General features: G+C 42.0%; 4 protein-coding genes across 4 annotated transcripts; 3 read left to right on the forward strand and 1 right to left on the reverse strand.

Annotated features, from left to right (window-relative positions):
* Positions 1 to 132: 132 nt before the first annotated feature.
* Positions 133 to 3065, forward strand: and3 (actinodin3). The gene is made up of 5 exons (XM_070550475.1): positions 133 to 257; positions 1450 to 1508; positions 1595 to 1639; positions 1712 to 1872; positions 2087 to 3065. Exons 1-5 carry the CDS (start codon positions 175 to 177, stop codon positions 2876 to 2878), a joined length of 1140 nt encoding a protein of 379 aa, XP_070406576.1. The 5' UTR covers positions 133 to 174; the 3' UTR covers positions 2879 to 3065.
* A 398-nt stretch (positions 3066 to 3463) lies between these two features.
* cops6 (COP9 signalosome subunit 6) lies at positions 3464 to 9410 on the reverse strand. The gene is made up of 11 exons (XM_015950045.3): positions 9295 to 9410; positions 8774 to 8846; positions 7571 to 7696; positions 7271 to 7402; positions 7018 to 7106; positions 5812 to 5874; positions 5688 to 5735; positions 5482 to 5596; positions 4703 to 4795; positions 4275 to 4375; positions 3464 to 3868 (listed from the first exon to the last, which is right to left on the reverse strand). The coding sequence occupies exons 2-11, from the start codon at positions 8814 to 8816 to the stop codon at positions 3728 to 3730; spliced, it is 951 nt and encodes a 316-aa protein (XP_015805531.1). The 5' UTR covers positions 8817 to 8846; positions 9295 to 9410; the 3' UTR covers positions 3464 to 3727.
* LOC107379313 (F-box/LRR-repeat protein 12) lies at positions 8923 to 12345 on the forward strand. Its single transcript, XM_054739259.2, has 3 exons — positions 8923 to 9326; positions 9463 to 9538; positions 10042 to 12345. The coding sequence occupies exons 1-3, from the start codon at positions 9226 to 9228 to the stop codon at positions 11080 to 11082; spliced, it is 1218 nt and encodes a 405-aa protein (XP_054595234.1). The 5' UTR covers positions 8923 to 9225; the 3' UTR covers positions 11083 to 12345.
* aurkb (aurora kinase B) lies at positions 12226 to 18993 on the forward strand. The gene is made up of 9 exons (XM_015950034.3): positions 12226 to 12345; positions 13654 to 13692; positions 13790 to 13871; positions 13955 to 14000; positions 14094 to 14282; positions 17042 to 17180; positions 17314 to 17462; positions 17573 to 17747; positions 18296 to 18993. The coding sequence occupies exons 1-9, from the start codon at positions 12340 to 12342 to the stop codon at positions 18467 to 18469; spliced, it is 999 nt and encodes a 332-aa protein (XP_015805520.1). The 5' UTR covers positions 12226 to 12339; the 3' UTR covers positions 18470 to 18993.
* The last annotated feature ends 113 nt before the right edge of the window (positions 18994 to 19106 follow it).

Genomic DNA, 19106 nt, shown 5'->3' on the forward strand with positions numbered 1-19106 from the left:
CTTTATATAAGTTATTGATCACTACTGTTTGTCAATCACACTTATCATGAGGATGTAATCAAGGGTAATCATGGTGGAGGTGTGCAGCTTTGCACGCACATCAGGGAATGTATAAGGAGCAGAGCAGAGCTCAGGGGGTTAGAGCTGCTTGAAGGATTCTACCTGACGAGGTTCATGGATTACATGTGTTCAGTTCTTCACCTATCATGGATTACGTTTTCTAACTGGGGTGTTCAGCTCTCCACCCATAAGCAACGGTAAGAGAAATGTTTCGTTCATGATTGATAACTTGTATGAATGCCGGTTAAATAAAGCCTTGTTGTTCATCTGATATTCAAGTTGTGTTTCATTGTTTCTGGCGTCGACTTGACAACGATCCTGATTAAATAAATATAAAGTGTAAAAAGAGACTTTGAGTCTTTTAAGGTAATTAAAATAAAATAAAACATTTTATTTTAGGACAGAAGTGTCTGAACATCTGGTTTGGTGGTGCTGCAGCTCGGTGCCTGCCCACAAAGCTAACCTGTAATTATCCTCCATCTCGCCTTTAAGTCGAATTCTCCTTCAACGTCTCAACTTCTGAAAGCTTCAACCTGAAAACCCTAATAAAGTTTCTATCAGTTAATTACAGCATCGGTTTCTAGGCGTTGGGGGGACTGTTGGGTGCTTTCTGGTTTAATGAGATTCAAGCTCAAACTCACCGGTGCAAAAAGCTGTTTCTGTACTCGGATGAGATCTTACATTTAATGATGGACTCCGGAGCCTTGTTGAGTTGTGAACTGACTTGCATGTACAGCAGCCTCCTACAGGTATGCAGCATAAGCACATCAGGTTTAAAAGTCAACATGCTGAGACAAAGGATGCTATTTCACATCCCTCCTCAGCCACAGATCTGTCAGAAAGCAGCTGTTCCACCGTTCGGATCAGGCTTCTTCAAACATCTAGAAAATGTCTCTAAATGTTAGTTTGAACCTCGATCAGTCGTCGGCTGTTTTTTTTTTTTTTCCTTTTTGTTTTTTGCTGAGATATAGTCAAGACAGCATTGCTGGTTTGTAGTCGTCCCAGCAGGTGATGGTTTCCTCCCAGTCCTAATGGTGGTGGTGGTGGTGGGGGGGGGGGGGTCGTGTTCCATTTGAAGTCTTCTCTTTATGGCTCTGGTCCAGGGGCTTTTTATTCCTAATTGGTGCTGAAGGCAAATATTGAAAGGGAGGTGGAGACGAGGTTTTTGGTGAGCTCTTATTGGACAAGAGATGCTGCTGAAGGGAGACTGGCTGAGGGGGGGCTTGTATTTAACTCACTGGACCCTTGTTGGCCCAGAGAAGACAGCCTGAGCTGGTACGTGAAACATTTATTATAAACTCCAGAAAGGATGTTGGGAGAGTAAAACGGATTCATTAACGCTTCACTCAGATGATCTGTTTTAATAAAAATCCTTTTTCTGGGTTCCAGGTTGAAGATGGTTTCGTCGTTATGCTTGCTGGGGCCCGTTTGTTTTTTGCTTCTCCCAGGTCAGTTCTGATTTCTTTAACTTGAACAAACGTGACAAATTACTCAGAAGGTAACTCCATAAAGTCCTTTAAACCCTCTCTTGAAGGCCTCCTGGATGCCAAATCTTTGCTGAAGGCCATCAAGCAGGAAGGTAAGTTCCCACCAGCCGCTCTGCTCTCTGAGCTCCTCTATAAGGATCAACCTTGCTGTTTCTGTCTGACAGAGATGGTTCCCGTGGGTGATGTCAGCATCACCTCAGAACGAGCAAACGGCTTCCTCACCCACTCTAGACCCAAGAGGAACGTGGACGCCAGGTGGTACAGAGGAAACCCGGACTTTCAGTCCTACTACAGATACTACAGCAGCATCGGACACACCGAGGGGGTGAGACGGGTTTCTGGTCATACAGTCTGTCACGTGAAGCTAAAACTTCTTTGAAAGTATCAAGTTTTAGATCAAAACTGCTGCAGAAACCCAAGTGTGTTCTGATTCTAGCTGATGTTTAATGAGAAACTCATCAGTAAAATCATTCATGACTTTATGAAGTTCCTCTAGAAGCTGTGATGTCACCTGTCTGCTGTTCTTCTCCACCTCTCAGCTCTATGAGATCGACAAGCTGAGGATGCTCTACCAGCAGATGCGGTACCTTGAACACGCCTATGGCCCAAACGCCTCCTATTTCCAGAGCAAACTGGGCGTGCCGATGATCATGTGTGACCCAGTTACAGATAAGAGGTGCAAAGAAGCTCCTCCTCCTGCAATGAAAGGTGTTCCGAAGGCCACAGATCCTCCTGCCACACCTCCTCCTCTTCCTCCTGCTCCAGCAATCTCCCAGGCAGATGTACTCTTCCTGTGCAACAACAAGGACCCCCTCTGTAAGCCCCACATCGTCTACATGCCCACCGGCGCTGTGCCCGTGCTGTGTGACCCTCGCTACCACCCCCACTGCACTCCCCAGAAGGCTCCGCCTCCCCCTGTAGAAGTATTTAAGTCTGCTCCTCTTCCTCCTATGAAAAAATTCTCCCCGCCTCCTCCGGTCCTGGTCAAGAAGACTCCCCCGGCCTCCATCCGCACCTTCAAGGGCATGGAGTATGACTGCGACCCGTACTGGGACCCCGACTGCCTGATCGACCACCCACCCAGGCCTGTCAAGGGGAAGATCCTGGTCCCCCCACCGCCACCACCCCCTCCTGAAGAGGAGGAAGAGGAGGAACCTGTGGAGGAACCACCTGCACCTCCTGCCCCCATGGAGAAAAAACTAACCTTTTTCCCTCACCCTTACTATTATGCTCACCCCTACGACCCCAGAGATGATCTGTACGACCCGGCCCGCTTCCAGTACCCACAACCGGCCGACGCCCCCGAGGGGCCTGCAGAGGGGGGCAAGTGAACGTCTCTTTAGATGAAACGAACTGACTCAAAACACCCGTCCAGGGGTTCAGTGTCTCTGTAAAGGAAGCAGCTTTGATGAGTTGTGAATAAAAACACACCTGACTGTATTTATCATCACCTGATTCACTGATGTGCAAATTATGTTTAAGTTGTGAGCCAATAAAAAAAAAAGATGAGTGAAATCAGTGGAGTTTTTGACTTAATGAAAAATGCAAGAGGAGACCCAAAGGGTTGGATCCTCTCGGGTTTAAGTTGGGACTCGTAAAGTTCCAACTCACAGGTCATTACATCCGCTGCTGCTTTGCATTAAACACTCCAGTAATTGCTGACTCCGTTGGAAGCTCTGAACCTCATTTTTCCTGCCACACATGCATGTCTGTCTCAAAACCTCCACGGGCAAAAATCACGCAGCAGGAGGACGAGTTCAAAAACACAACAAAACGATGAGTTAGCAACAAACACTAAAGCTGCTAGAGCTGCAGCTCCACGTAGCGAAGCTTTCATGAGCTCCTTTAAACCTGCAGCTGTGTTATTACCACCATGTGTGTTTTCTTATTAATGCATTCAAACAACAGACACGAGGTTCCATGAAAAAAAAAAAACAAGATCATTTATTACAGAAACAGTAAAACAAACGGAGTAAAATTAGATCAAGTCCATGTACAGTGACCCAGAGAGTTAAAAGAGTTTGTATGGATTGACTATTGAATCGTGTGCTCTGAGATACACTCGCTGTTGAACTTTGTGGGGGAAAGCTGCGTAAGAGTTTCTTTTAGCTCATCAAAATACAACCAAACAAAAAAACAAAGAAGAAGGTGGAGGAGTTGGTGCGTTTTTGTCTCTCAGCTCAAAAGAAAAGTCCTCTCATCCTTCGGCCGATGCCCTGCCGGTCGTACAGGACGTTGAACTTGTTGATGAACTGGTTCATACTGTTGCAAGTCTTGGTGATGGTGCCTAAGTAGGCCATGAGGCCCACGTCATTACATTGCTGCAGGATCAAGGGGAAATAGGAACATATCAAATCTGGACTTTTGCTTACATAAATGTTGATATTTTGCTCACAAACAGCCAGCGTCATGTTTAGATGGTAGAAAACAAACCTGAAAATCTCTTTTTCTTACTCACATTAAATAAACACAACGACAGCCCCATGTTTGCCCTGCTGCTTTGAGCTTTACCCAGGTTTAGGCTCATTTTTCTCTATTATAGGAATAAATAGCTTCTAATAATTTCCGTGCTCTCCTGTACTCTTTCTACATCAACATTTAGCTCAGTGTTCATTTTAAAACTCATAAATAGGTGTTCATTAACTAAATCTTTGCGCTTTTTCTAAAAAACCTAAAAATCTAGTCATGAAACATGAATATTTCTGAATTACAACCAAGTTTACTCACGTCATAGAAATCCGTTTTGAACTTTATGGTGCTGAGGACCGGCAGTCTGTGGCAGAGGGCGTTAGCTTCACGAAGGATCTCGTGGTTAAACGGCACCTCTCCTGTTACACACACAAACACACACGCATCACATGCACACACACACATGCATGCACACACAGGAAAAATAACTTAAAAAGCATATAATAATGTGTTGGGATCATGTTTATTTACAAAAGGGCTTGTACGTGTGTGTGTGTGTGTGTGTGTGTGTGTGTGTGTGTGTGTGTGTGTGTGTGTGTGTGTGTGTGTGTGTGTGTGTGTGTGTGTGTGTGTGTGTGTGTGTGTGTGTGTGTGAAGACAAGAGGGGAAGAACCTAGTGAGAACAGCTGCTTAACTGATGTATTGAGACATTTTTCCCCTCGGAGCCTCATAAACGTGTCTCTCACCTGCCTCGACGGCTTTGACGTATTCTAGAATTATCTTCACTCGGCTGTGGAGCATCTTTATTGCGCTGTGCTGAGCTATAAGGTGTTCAGCCACTGACAGAGGAAAGAGAACAATAAACACATTAAAAACAAACACAGTCAGTTAGAATAACCTTTCTCAGTGGCCGAGTGGTAGAGTGTCCGCCCTGAGACTGGGAGATCAGGGTTCGATTCCCGGTCGGGTCATACCAAAGACTTTGAAAAAATGGGACCCAATGCCTCCCTGCTTGAGACTCAGCATTAAGGGGTTGGATTGGGGGGTTAAACCACCAAATAGTTCCCGAGCGCGGCTGTGTCTACTGCTCACCGCTCCCCCCAGGGGATGGGTCAAATGCGGAGAACAAATGTCGCACACACACCTGTGTGTGTGACAACTAATGGGACTTTGACATCAGACACATCAGAGTGGTGACTAACAACCTGCCTCTTCCTCACTCGCCTTGACTCTGAACCAGCTGCTGGTGTGTATTCGTCTCTCAAAGCATCTCATGACCCACATGGTGGGTTTTATCGAAACTCTGATGTGTATTTACAATTAAATTAGCTTTAGAGTCCATTAAAGATGGCCGTCACAGCTAATCAACGTTAGCAAACACGAAGATGGATGTAACTTAGTGAAGTTTACAGATATTGAGCTAAACTTGGTGTAAGTAACAGAGTCATAAACACAGACTAACAAATCAAACAAAATAAATAAATACTGAATTAGATCCCTGTTTGGCCTGGCTTGTTCTCCTCACCTGTGGAGTTTTCTCCGGTGCCGGTGGCTGTCATTCGAGCTACATGATCAACACCGATTCTCTCTGCCTCCTCTGTGGCTAAAGTGTAAGTCAGCTCAGCAAACAACATGGTAGCCTGGGTGGCAACAAAAGAAAACCACACACAGAAATGTTAGTAGAGAACAAAATTATTGTGAAAAGAAGTTTTTCAACTGAGCAGGACGTACCTCGCCACTGATGATGTCAATCACAGATTCATAAACACTAACAGGAAGCTGAAGGAGAAAGGAAACACTTTTTAAAACCCGTCTGATTGCTGCTGCTTCACCGATGCACCGAGGATAAACTTACGTCAGTGTGTTTGGTCATTGGGTTGAGCTTCAGGAAGAGTGGACTCTCAATGATCTCACACACCTGGCAGCAAACACACACGTATACAACAAAAGTATTATAAACACTTATTAATAACAAAACTCATGAGTGTGTGTGTGTGTGCCTGCTCTGTCTTCTCGATCCCCAGTGAGTCGTGGAGGATGGCTGCTTATACTGAGCCAGGATTCTCTGGAGGTTTCTTCCTGTTAAAAGGGAGTTTTCCTCTCCACTGTCGCTTTATGCTTGCTTAGTATAAGGATTGCTGTAAAGTCACTGACACTAGTCAGTGACTTGATGCAATCTGCTAGGTTCCTTATACAGGAAACATTTTACTGATTGGCTTAATGAACTGACCTGTATTCTAAAATCACTCAACAAGTTACAGTTAGTCCAAAATTCAGCTGCCCGGATAATCACCAAGACCTCCACTTTTGATCACATTACCCCTTCACTGGCTCCCTGTCAAGTACAGAATTGACTTCATGCCTTCTTCATGCCTTTAAAGCCATCCATAATCTCTGCTCCCCCATATCTTTCTAATCTCCTCCACATTGTCACTCCCACTCGCTCTCTCCGATCATCATCTACACCGTACCTGTCTGTTCCTCGCACTCGTCTCAGTACTATGGGAGCCAGAGCTTTCAGCCACTCAGCTCCACAACTCTGGAACACTCTACCGCCTGACCTCAGCAATACAAACTCCTTCTCATCCTTCAAGTCTCAACTCAAAACTCACATGTTCTGCCTGGCTTACTCACTGTAACTGTCCTCCTTCCATCTACTCTTTTTAGTCTATTATCCATTGCACTGCTCCGACTCTACCCTTGGGAATTACTCTTAGCATTTATTTCTTGTTGTTTGTATTGCTTGCTTGTTATATTTTGTCTTGTACAGTGACCTTGAGAGCTTTGAAAGGCGCTTGAAATAAAATGTATTATTATTATTATTGAAATGTTTACAGTGTGGGCTTGAGAGACAACTCATGTCATGATTTTTTGCTATATAGATAAACTGAATAGAACTGAACATAACTCAAGCCACAATTTGAAGGATTTTAAGACAATTTTTGGAAAAAATAAAGTTTCACACTGCTGAACGAGGTCATGTTTGCTTTTATGGTCATTTTTTAACTTTGTCTTTTATCTCCTTCCAGCTAAGATCACACGGACGTCAGAGTGTTTCTACCTGTTTGTGAATGTGGATGTCTGACTGGTCGGGGGGGCCACCTGTGGTGTACCAGCCCAAAAACTCCATTTCTTTGAAGACCTGTTTAACTGAAAGACAAAATGAAAGTTAACAATCATTTTGAAAAAAAAAAAAAGAAGAGGAACTTGATTTACAAAGTTTAAAACTGAACACATTTCATTATTGTCTTATTAAAATCACCCCATAAGAACACTTTACACCTGTCAAACGTGTTATGTTTAAACATGCTTACACTGTTCCTCCTTGGTGTAGTAGTACTCCTTGTCAATGTGCACTTTGTCATCTATGGTGTGAGACATAAGTTCAAAGGAGTTCATCACCTCGATGTTTCTACCCTCCTGTTTTCCGATCAGAGCCCCGATCACTGAAAGGAGAACACATGATGAACAACACTTATTATTATGGCATTAAACGTTACTGCATTTTAATTACAGAGAATCTAAGTCAAAGCTTTGATAACTGCAGGGTTTGTTTCTCCCTGGAAGCAGTTTTTTTTTCTTTAAGAACAAACAGGTGAGAAAGAGACACATACCCTGCATCGGTCGCCCTTCCTGGGAGCGGATGCGTATCCAGTGGTCTGATATGTTGAGGATGACCAGAGGGTGCAAGGCCACAGAAACGCTCCCGGTGACTCCCGAGGCCATGACACTAGGGCCCACTACAGACACGTGGACACAGATGTAAAATAAGCTTTAACTGGACACCAGCAACATGTAACATAAAGCTCTTTACTCGAAAACAAACAAAAACTGTAAAACAAATGACTGGTTTTGGGAAAAAGGAGGTTGCATTTTAACAAACAGCAAATATTTGAAGTTTTATTATGTATAAAAATAATATTTTAACTCCAATAAGGCAGATCCCAAAGAATCCCTCGTATGTCTCATTTATCAGATAATCAGCTGAAGGATGTCTCCACTAAATCAGAAATTGGACTAATTAAATGTAATGCTCTCAATTCTCCTTTTAAAGAGTTGTCTCTGTGGTATGGCGCTAACTGCTGCAGCACTATGGGTGAATCAGTTTTTTTTAGATGCTGAGAAAGTGTCAATCACATTAACCACAGCAATATCATACCCAGATACCAACCCAGACAAACAACAATAAACAAGCAGATGTTTTTGTTTATATGGCCAATGTTTGATGTATTTATTGAACCAAGAAGATCCCACTGAGATTAACAACCTCTTTTTCAAGGGAGACCTGGCCAAGCTAGGCAGCAGCCAGGATAAATATAACTGGTTAGAGTTAGGTTTGCATCATCACACAGAAATAACAAAGCCGAATTGAAATAAACTTAGTAGTGAAGCCATAGGTGGGCGAAAATAAGGGAAGCAACTGAACTGTAGTTTGTTTTTGCCAAAATGACGTGACAGAGCAATGGAAATCAGGTGTACACAACGTCCCTCGTGTGCTCCTCTAATATGCTGTGCTGTAATTTGAACAGAATACATAAAATAGTATTTTCAAAAAACAATTAGTGTATATAAATTTATATTCACACAAGTCATCCAGACTCCAGTCAAAGAACAGAAAAGGAGCGACGGTAACATCCAGAGTCATGACTACAGACTGAGCAGTGCACGTTAACCCACTTATGTCAGCAGCAGCCTTTAATGACACTAAGTCTTAACTTGGGGTCATTCACACCCAAACTGTACAGCATGTAAGGGAATCGTACATCCATCTATGCTGATGTCAGACTTAAATGGTGAAATAAGAAATAAATACTCGCCTGCCCCATCCACTTCCATTCCTCCACCATCGCTGGTCGCCATCTTGTCCGGTGTGTGAGGCAACAGCGCCTCCTGGAGTCACAATATACCATGGTCACACAATTCGGTGCAACATCTATTCAACGCGCAGGCGCAGGAGGGCTGTTCAGCTAACGAACGTTAGGTGGCAACAAACTGCATTTCAGGCTGTTTCAAAACAAGGTGTGGAGCTCGACCTTTGTCAGAAATTTGTCAAGTGTTATCAAAAGAAAGAAAATATCGACGGAGACACAACTATCCGAAGGAATTTATAATATTGTATGTTCTTTAATCCAACGTCTAGGTCATACAGCATCATACAGTCAACGAGTAGCCGTTTCCTGGGGATTACTGATTTGGGCGCAACCCGTGTGCGTCAGGATATTAGTCCGTGTGGAAGCTTTACGAGTTTTTTTTTTTTTTTTTTAACGAAATGGACGAATTTAAAGCCTGTAATCTGGACTACTTTCCCGAGAACATTTTGATAGATGTTTTGTCATACCTGAGCGTCAAAGAGCTTGTCAGAGCTGGAAGGTAAGACCTGTATTCCAGCTGAAATTTTGCTTGTATGCCAAAAACTCAGCGCCAGGCTTTTTCTTTGTTATGACTCATCCGGTGGTGTAAGTGAGTTTGCTCTGTGTTGCTGCCATTGTTTTCCTCTTTTTTTTAGGGTGTGCAAAAGATGGAAACGCCTTGTTAAAGACCAAAGACTGTGGAAAACTGTCGACTTGACCTCATGGAAGGGGGTAAGAATTGTCAGCACACTGTGTGGCTTTAACGTTTTATTTATCTGATGTTTATTCTTTATGAAAATAATCACAATAAAGTAACACCTGCGAGTTACAAACAATGTTGCATTAGGTTTTAGACATAAAATATCTGTTCCAGTAACACCTGTGTCAGAAGGAAGTTATTTTTAATGTTTTGTCTGAATGACTAAATTATACGCTTTTTCATAAATATGTACAGAAACGGTAAACACAAAGTTTTGCGTTTGTAAAGTCACTTGATGGTTTTAGATGCAACACCAAAGTAAAAGAGGAACTTTCTCATGAATAAAATCAACTTATTTACCCATAATGAACCAGTCAGTGATACGTGTGTATTTTAACCTAAAGAAAAATGTGTTTGTTTGCATAGTTATTAACAGTTATTTTCTCCTTTTCCCCATCACACACACACACACACACACACACACACACACACACACACACACACACACACACACACACACTATCCACTGTGTCAGGTGACATCCCGCATCCTTTGGGTCCTGCTGCGTCAGTACCTTGGTTGTGGACTAAGATGCCTTCGCTTGCGAGGTTTGCTGCTGTCAGCCCGAGGCGGCACCTTTCTCTCTGAGTCTTGGCTCAAAGCTTTGTCCACAAGATGTCCCCGTCTGAGTAAGCTCTACCTTCTGCATACAGACCTGAGAAGTCTACCTAACTGCCTGGTTTTCCCTCGAACTTTGAGAGTGCTGGAGCTGCGTGGTTGTGAGTTGCCTCGGGGTTTTTTCAACCAAAGCTCTTCTAATTCAGCCACTCATCCCCCTGGCAAAGCAGAAGCCACTTCTAGTGCTCCTCATCAAGGAAGGGATCAGAAAGGAACAGGGCTTGGCTCTCCTCTGGGAGTTTGTATTGAGAAGTTAATCCTCAACAATGTGCCCTCTTTCACAGACCAGCATCTGCAGAGTCTAACATCGTGGCAGAGGCTAAGTCAACTGGAGTTGCGTGACACTTTTCGTATAACAGCTAATGGGCTTCGAAATTGTGCAGCCAAGGATGGTCTCTCGGGGGTAGAAGGGCTCTCACGGCTGAAATTTCTTGAAATAGGAATTACGGGACGACAAGGATACCAGTTACAGATGGCCTCCCTTGGACTAGGGGCAGGGTGGATTGGACTGGAGGAGCTGAGTCTTGGTGGTAAGGAGGTGGGGCCGGGTTTGCTCTGTGCCAGCCGTCTGAAGGACCTGAAGCATTTGTGCCTTTGGGCCTGCAAGCTCAGTGAGTTGCAGATTGTGCGGAGCTGCAGGATGCTTCGAGGATTGCGTCGGCTGGAGTTTTTGGACGTGATCTTTCAGCCCATTCAGAATCCTCAAGTAGAAGAGGAACAAGAAGGTAATGATGAACAACCAGACAAAGAGGAAGGTGCAGATGCAAATATGAATGATGACAATATGGCACCAGATGTGAATGAACCTTTCCCAAGTCTGCGGCGCTCACTAGCTGTCCTGCTGCCATCTTGCTCTCTGGTTTTCACCAACTGTTCTGTTCAGATTATTTCAGACTGAATCTGTGTAAGTAGCTAAGAATACCTTTCCTTCTCAGGACAGTTGTAGCTCAAAAAGGAGAAATGTCTGATTGTTAGGTGGCAGGCTTAAAATCTAGCTCTAAGAATCCACTTACTAAAGTGACCTTAGACAAGTAGATAAACCAAAACATCAGTTAAGATGAGCTCATCATTTAGACTGTAAGCCATTAGTATATGAGTGAGTTTGTCAATGCATTAAAAAGGATTAAATGTGAGAGAAGATATTTTGTTAAGTGCTTTGGGAACAAGGCAAGAAAAGCATTTTTTAAACTTAATCGTGTATGCAGGTGTTTGAGCCAGATAACTGAAGCAAACTGTGAGAAACTCCACCTGTTTCCTGTTGTTTAACTGTTTATTTTTACAATCAAAATCACACGTGATGACCAAATGCACACCATAGCATACTGAAGTCTTTCTCACCCCCCCCCCCCCCCCCTCACCCCCCGGTTCACTTTTGTGTTACTGTCATCAATTTTAGAAACCACAAAACAAGAAATTAAGAATAATATTGTCTGTCATGTTTTAAGAAAATATTTTTTATGAGTTGAATTGGAATTGATGTTTAAAGTTTTCCCAAGGCTGAATTTTCCAGTTTTAAAGCATTCGTCATTTTATAATTATTCATAGTCATGCATCTCCACAGTATTTTAGGTTTTTTTTTCCACATTTTGTAGTCCTATGGTTTTTTTTTTAGGTAAACTACACTATTGTTAACAATTTAAATCTTGAAAGTGCAGATATTTGTAATAACTGACAAAAATACTTTTATTATAATGAATGTATCGATAGATTATTATTATTATCTGGAGAGTGCGACTTGTGAATAAAATGTTATGAAGGTTAATTACACCATTTTTGTTTGAATGCTTACTGCTTTTTATTGTTAATGTCACTGTAAATAAAGTATGTTTGAGAATAATACTGTTGGTTTTACAGAAGGTCAGTTACACAGAACAATTTAATAATTAAAAAAAATGTTTCAAACATGTCTCATTAGCTGTTTGAAAATGAGGCGGAAGAGAAGATAAGAAAAACGGAAAAGGGGCAGGTCAATGGTCTGTTAACCAATCACATACGTTCTTCTGCAGTAATTTTAGCCAATGGGAGCGCTCTCTGTGTAGCACTTTGGCCAATCCTGTTCGTGCGAAGTCAGACTTTTGAAAACCTGAGGCGGCCTGTGAAGATTTCCACCAGTTTTCCACGTTACGCTCGTTATAACATTTCTTTTGCCACGAAGATGCAGGTAGTGTAATTGTTTCTACTTGTTTGATATTAATGTGAACTTGATAAAAACTGTGAAAAACGTTTAATGGTGCGGCATGTGTCGTTTTACGGTTGACGCACACTTGAGCTAATGTTAGCGTGTAGCTTCCGTCGGTTTCAGACGTAATGGTAAAGTAAAGAGACAAAGTTCATGTGTTACACACATCCGTTACAGGCGACATTCAAAGTAGCAGAAGTCAAGTCAAAAGCTTTGTATGCTTTCTTTCTTTCTTTTTTTTAGCTTATTTTGTCACAAAGGATACTTCCGTTTTCATTTTAAACGTTATGTACTTTACAGAAAATAACCGAAACAACATTAAATATTTTGCATTCATCTAAACCTAGATATCGTGACACATTTCTTTTATATTTGCAACATGCTTCGTGATAACGTAAGCAACTAAAGTGTAACAAAACCATTAAACTTTTGCACTGAAACTGTATACAAAACACTACCTGTCCAAAACGGTTACCTGCTTTTTGTCTTGTACTTTTGTGTAATGTACTTTACTTTTTGTAAAGTGCATTGCTGTAAAAAGAATAAGGTGGCAACAATTTATCATCTAAGCTTCCAGAAACCCTTGCTGCGCTAGTTGTCTTGTTTCCATCTTAACTAGGTCAGATCCACAAATTCCTTATGTCTTTACATTTCACACACACACACACACACACACACACACACACACACACACACACACACACACACACACACATTTATATATAGTAATGTTAAAGCCTGTCTTTCTGGATCATGCACGTTTTAGAGGTTTCTCTTTAGTCCCTGGATATTTCTACAGAGCTTTACCACACGCTAAACAGACAATTCAATCATTGAATCAAGAGTTTTGAAGCGAAGAAACGACTAAAACATGCAGTATGATGGTCCTTGAGGATCGTGATTAGACATCACTCGTTACACTAAACTAGGCCTACCCAGTTCCCCCAACTAACTGGTGCTTTATTTGCCATCTGCTGTACATTAGAGTTGACTGTGGCTGAGGCATTATGATCGGCTTCTTCAGGCCTCTGTCTGCCTGTTTTAAAAATACGTTAGTATTTCACCCTTTGTACGTCCACCCGTTTATTGTGACACCTCACTGATGCCTGCATTCACACGTTCATGATTAATTTGGTTAGGAAGTTTTAAAACCTAAGTTTTTGAATGGACTCTGCTCTGTAACCAACGTGATCTAGGTTTGTAATATTTGTACTCCTAGATCCGGGGGATAAGAAACTAATAATCACATCTGTACTGTTCACTCGTTTGATTAATTTGTTTAATTTACAGAATAAAGAAAATTATGAACCCAGGGGTCTTCAAAGGCCTGTGAGTAGTAAACTGTCAAAGGTTTATTTTGGAGTCAAATGATCCGTCTAACTTATTCACTATTGGCATGTTTGACTGTGTACTTTCTAATCTCTAGTTTCAGACCCCGAGCATGAGTACAGGACCTCAGCGTGTTCTAGTAAAGCCACGAGCAGAAACTATGAAAAATACTGTCACGGGTAAGTCCTTTCTCCTTTGTACATAGATCTGATTTTAAAAACTAAAATAGTCATGTGAATAGATTGGTATTGGTTTTTTTTAGGTCCTGGAAGAGAATGTGTAAGCACATCTTCTAGTTTACCACCCAAGTAAGTGGACTGTTAACCACACTGCGTTTATTATTAGTATTTGTATTTGTTACTTTTATTGCGTATAGCATCTTCCTCTGATCTATTTATTAGGAAAATTTCCATTGAAGACTTTGACATCGGTCGGCCTCTTGGAAAGGGCAAGTTTGGCAACGTCTACCTTGCAAGGGTGAAGAAGGTGGAAGCTATAGTAGCGCTGAAGGTTCTGTTTAAGTCTCAGATGGAGACCGAAGGTGTGGAGCATCAACTCAGGAGGGAGATTGAGATCCAAGCTCGTCTCAGGTTAGTGGCTCACCTTTAAAAGTGTGTCTGATTAATTTTTGATCCATAAGTGTATTTTTAAAATTAAGGTTCCTGTTTTTCCTAGTATCATTAGTGCAGTGCTGTAATACTGGCTTTGCTATTACCGCACACTAGGGTTGGGCATCGAGCATCGATTGGAACCGGTCTTACACCAAATTCTGTGACCCATCACAATTTGTGACCTAGGCTCAGTGTTGGGTTTTGTTTTTTGTTGCGTCTGTACATCCTGAATTGGCATAAATAAGAAGATGCTACGTTAATACCGTAAACTACGTAAGCTTTGAGGAAGTTGTGCGGCGCGGACCATCGTCACACAATACGATAGTGGCCATCACAGAATGTGACCATCTGCATCTCAGTAATAATGCAGATGTCAGAGGTCAAATGCACTTTTTTATAAACTACATCATCAGAGAAGTTACCAGAAACAGTTTGTGTGATGTAAAAGTCATTATAACTGAAGTTACAGTAAGGTCGCACAATATGAAAGTGGCTATCACAGAATGTGGCCATCTTCATCTCAGTAATAATGCAGATGTCTTCAATTTTCACTAAAGATAATAACAACAAAAGGCGTTTTGTGATGTTTGTGTCATCTTATTTCCCTTTTATCTCCACCAGTTCATATGAGTGGCACTGGAATGACAGGAAAGAAAACGTAGCAACCAGATAATCTGCAGTGGTTTCTAATAAACTGAGGATGTGGATCACAACAATTTATTTCAATAAATGGAAGTTCTTAACATTTTACCTGCGGACCTCACATGTTGTAAAATCAATGTTTAACGTTAGCAAACATTTCTCGTCAAAGCCCTGGTTATCGCTGCATTTATTGTCCCGTTTGTTTGCAATAAACATTAACAAACGCTCTTTTTAATATCCATGGTCCCGCGCCGCACAACTTCCTTAAAGCTTACGTAGTTTACGGTTTAAAGTATCATCTTCTTTTATTCCAATTCAGGATGTAAAGACGCAACAAAACGCAACACTGCCCCCTGGGGTCACACATTGTGATGGGTCGCAGAATTTGGTGCAACACCGGGACCAACTGTTAGGTTTTCTCGGAATCGCTCAGCGTTTTTTATTTCGATTCCTAGTTTTGATTCCTAGAATGCCGATTAGAAGAGGAATCCGCTGCCCATCTCAGTGGAAAAATAATCGTGATCTGCAAATTGTGATCAACGCTTTCCAGAGCTGATCACGCAGCTGTCTGTGTGCAGCACCGAGAGCCCCCTCACCCCACCCGGCACGCAGCGGCCAGATATAAACAAACACGTCTGCTGAACTTTTACTCCATAATGTAAACTTTAATTCCTGCAACGTTAGAGGAAACTTGTTAAAATACGTCAACACGGTGAATTTAATAGGAGCTTTAAAGAACAAACTCTGGACGGTGTGAGGTGAGTTTGTCTCACGGCAGAAATAAAAACACACACGGAGCGTCAGCAGTCAGACGCAGCTGCTCACCAACACTCGTGTGTGTGTGTGTGTGTGTGTGTGTGTGTGTGTGTGTGTGTGTGTGTGTGTGTGTGTGTGTGTGTGTGTGTGTGTGTGTGTGTGTGTGTGTGTGAGCGTCAGAAGGCTGAACAATAACCTGTAGAAATTAAAGTCATCGTGCTAGAGAAGCTTCTCTGTGGTGGACCACACCAGCTTCTGCCACAATAAATAATAATAATAAATCACACACAAAGTTGTGAAATTTACTTTTTGATCTATTTCTGTTGAGAGTTTTAATGTTTAAAATCAGATTGTTCCTGACAGCAGCTACATTTAAAATGGTAAATGGCCTCTATTCGATATAGCGCCTTCTAGAGTCCTGGAACCCCCCAAGGTGCTTTACAACACAATCAGTCATTCACCCATTCGCGCACACACATTCACACACTGGTGGGGATGAGCTACGATGTAGCCACAGCTGCCCTGGGGCGCACTGACAGAGGTGAGGCTGCCGAGCACAGGCGCCACCGATCCCTCCGACCACCACCAGCAGGCAATGTGGGTTAAGTGCCTTGCCCAAGGACACAACGACAGCAACAAACTGAGCAGGGCTCGAACCTGCAACCTTCCGATTACGGGGCGGGCACTTAACTCCTGTGCCACCATCGTCCCAAGATTTAAGTTTCACTTTCTGTTCTGACAATGCTGCTGCAGCACGGAGGTGTAGTTCTCAGTCATCCTGGACATGATCATCCTGAGAGTTTTAGCTGAAAACAGCTGGACGTTTCTGGATATGTTGGAGACATTTAGCCTCTCATCCCAGAGGCTGCTTCCAGACTTTGGTTGTGGTCAGAAACAAACACACTGGTTGTGCTGCAAGTCTTTTTATTTTTTTCTCCAAAACATGTTTTTGTTTAAATGAAGGAGATGTTGTTGTTCATAGAATTAAAATTCATGTTGAAGTTAAGATTTCATCTTGTAGGACCTGTGGTTAGCTAGCTCATGTAATGTCTTCAAAGAATCGGGAATCGATAGGAACCGGAATCATAACAAGGAATTGGAATCAGAATCGGAATCGTTCAAAATCAAACAATGCCTAACCCTACTGCACACTAGCTTATTTCAATGATGCACTCCATCACCATACATTATGTCATATCACCATAAATTAAGTGGGTGAAACAAAATTCAAACTCGTCTGTTAAAATTGTCTCATTTTGCTTTGAATGCAAAGATCTTATTTGACTTTTAGACACGGGTTGGACACGGGTTTTCTCAGAATGTACTTTGTCTACCTTCAGGCACCCTAACATCCTGCGCTTCTACAACTATTTCCATGATCGCAAGAGAGTTTTCCTAGTGTTGGAGTATGCCCCACGTGGAGAGATGTACAAGGAGCTACAGAAATACGGACGGTTTGATGATCAGCGAACGGCAACGGTAGGAGCTGAATCAAATGTATTCCATGACTGAGTTGGTCATTGTGTTCTGGGCAGTGTCAAAATGTTTATGGGTTTAAATTTTTTAAAATGTCATTAGTGCTTCAAATTTTTGCTGGTTTTTACATCTTTAGTACATGGAGGAGATAGCTGATGCTCTGCAGTATTGCCACGAGAGGAAAGTGATTCACCGGGACATCAAGCCAGAGAATCTACTTCTCGGATTTCGTGGAGAGCTGAAAATAGCAGATTTTGGTTGGTCCGTTCATGCGCCCTCTCTAAGGTGAGAAGCCAGTGTAGTAAAGCATCTCTTCTTCTCATTTTATTTTACTTTATGCTTCCACTTAAAGCTACCGTGTGTTTTTCTTGTCACCTTATATTGATCTCCTCCAGACGTCGCACTATGTGTGGGACACTGGACTACCTTCCTCCAGAAATGGTTGAGGGGCGCATCCACAGTGAGAAGGTGGACCTGTGGTGCATCGGGGTTCTCTGCTTTGAATGTTTAGTTGGCCACCCACCTTTTGAGACTGCCAGTCATTCAGAAACATACAAAAGGATTACAAAGGTTTGTTCAGGCAATTAAGTGCAATAGCTTTACAAGGATCTGGAAACCATTAACACAATTTGCTTTTGGTGTGAAAGGAACGGTTTGGGTATCAAACTTTATTCTTGAGGAATGAAGTGTCTGCAGTTTTTTATTTATAGTTAATGAAGGAATTGATTGTGAGTGTTGCAAAATGCTAATCAAAATAATGCAGTGAACTAAAAGAATCTTTTAATTTGAAGCCTTACTATGTCGTATTTGCCAACATTGTGGTTACTGGGGTAGCATGCAGATAAGTCAATGCCATGAAATCTGCTACACAGACTTTGTGGTCCAGCTGGTTAAAGGTTTTGGGGTAACTAAATTTATGTCTTGACAAGCTGTTTACAAGATCAGAAGCCATTTGTTCATAGATGCTGGGGGGAAAGCGTCAACGTCTGGTATTTCTGAGTTAATCCTGGACATGATTATGACTAGTATCACATTTTAATAAGCAGAATTTTAGATTTTTGTCAGTGGTCACTGTCGTAAGCTGTGCTGATAACCAAACTTCATATCGCTCCTCTCAGGTGGATCTGATCTTCCCGAATGTTGTGTCTGATGGTGCAAAGGACTTAATCTCTAAGCTTCTTCGCCACAACCCTAAAGATCGCCTCCCTCTTAAGGAGGTTATGGACCACCCATGGGTGCGGGCCAACTCTCGTAGGCTCCTTCCTCCAACATGTCCCACTGAAAATTCCTGAGCGCTCCTGCCTGCTTTGTAAACATTTGGGTGTCTTCTGTCCTCCACAAGAAACTGTAGGCCAGCATGAGACTGTATCACTGCCATTGGCTTTAAACTGCTAGTATTCTGGCAAATTTGTTGGTTTGATGGTTGTAGTTGATTATATATAGTAGGAATAATACGCAGCAAGTATTTTAGAGTATTTAGAGTGTACCACATTATGGGTCTGTTTTTTTAATGCACCAGCTCTGATTTTTTTTTAATATTTGCATTGTGATGTTTTTATATGTAGAATATTTTCCTGGTTTCTTATTTTCTAGTGTTCTTTAAGCTATATATTCTGATTAATGCGACAGTGTAAGACTTATCCTTGTTCTCAATGTTTTGCTACATTGTGATCACCAAAGTACTGTTAGCCTTTCTCAGAGTCAAGTCTGTTACCCTCCTTGGTAAAGATGTGACTGGCTTGAGTTGCCAAGATTGTTTCCATTGGCCTAAGGTATTTTGCAGACTTCTAATAAATATTTGTTTTCATCACATTGAGACTGTGTAAGCATTATTTTGTTCTTGTTGCTTTTGTAATAAAAAGGCGTTTTCAGTTTGGGAAAAGACCAGCTCTCACTTTACATGCTCTGACTTTAAAAGGGAGGTGGAAA

This window comes from Nothobranchius furzeri, chromosome 1 (assembly GCF_043380555.1).
Source record: "Nothobranchius furzeri strain GRZ-AD chromosome 1, NfurGRZ-RIMD1, whole genome shotgun sequence".
Lineage (NCBI taxonomy): Eukaryota > Metazoa > Chordata > Actinopteri > Cyprinodontiformes > Nothobranchiidae > Nothobranchius > Nothobranchius furzeri.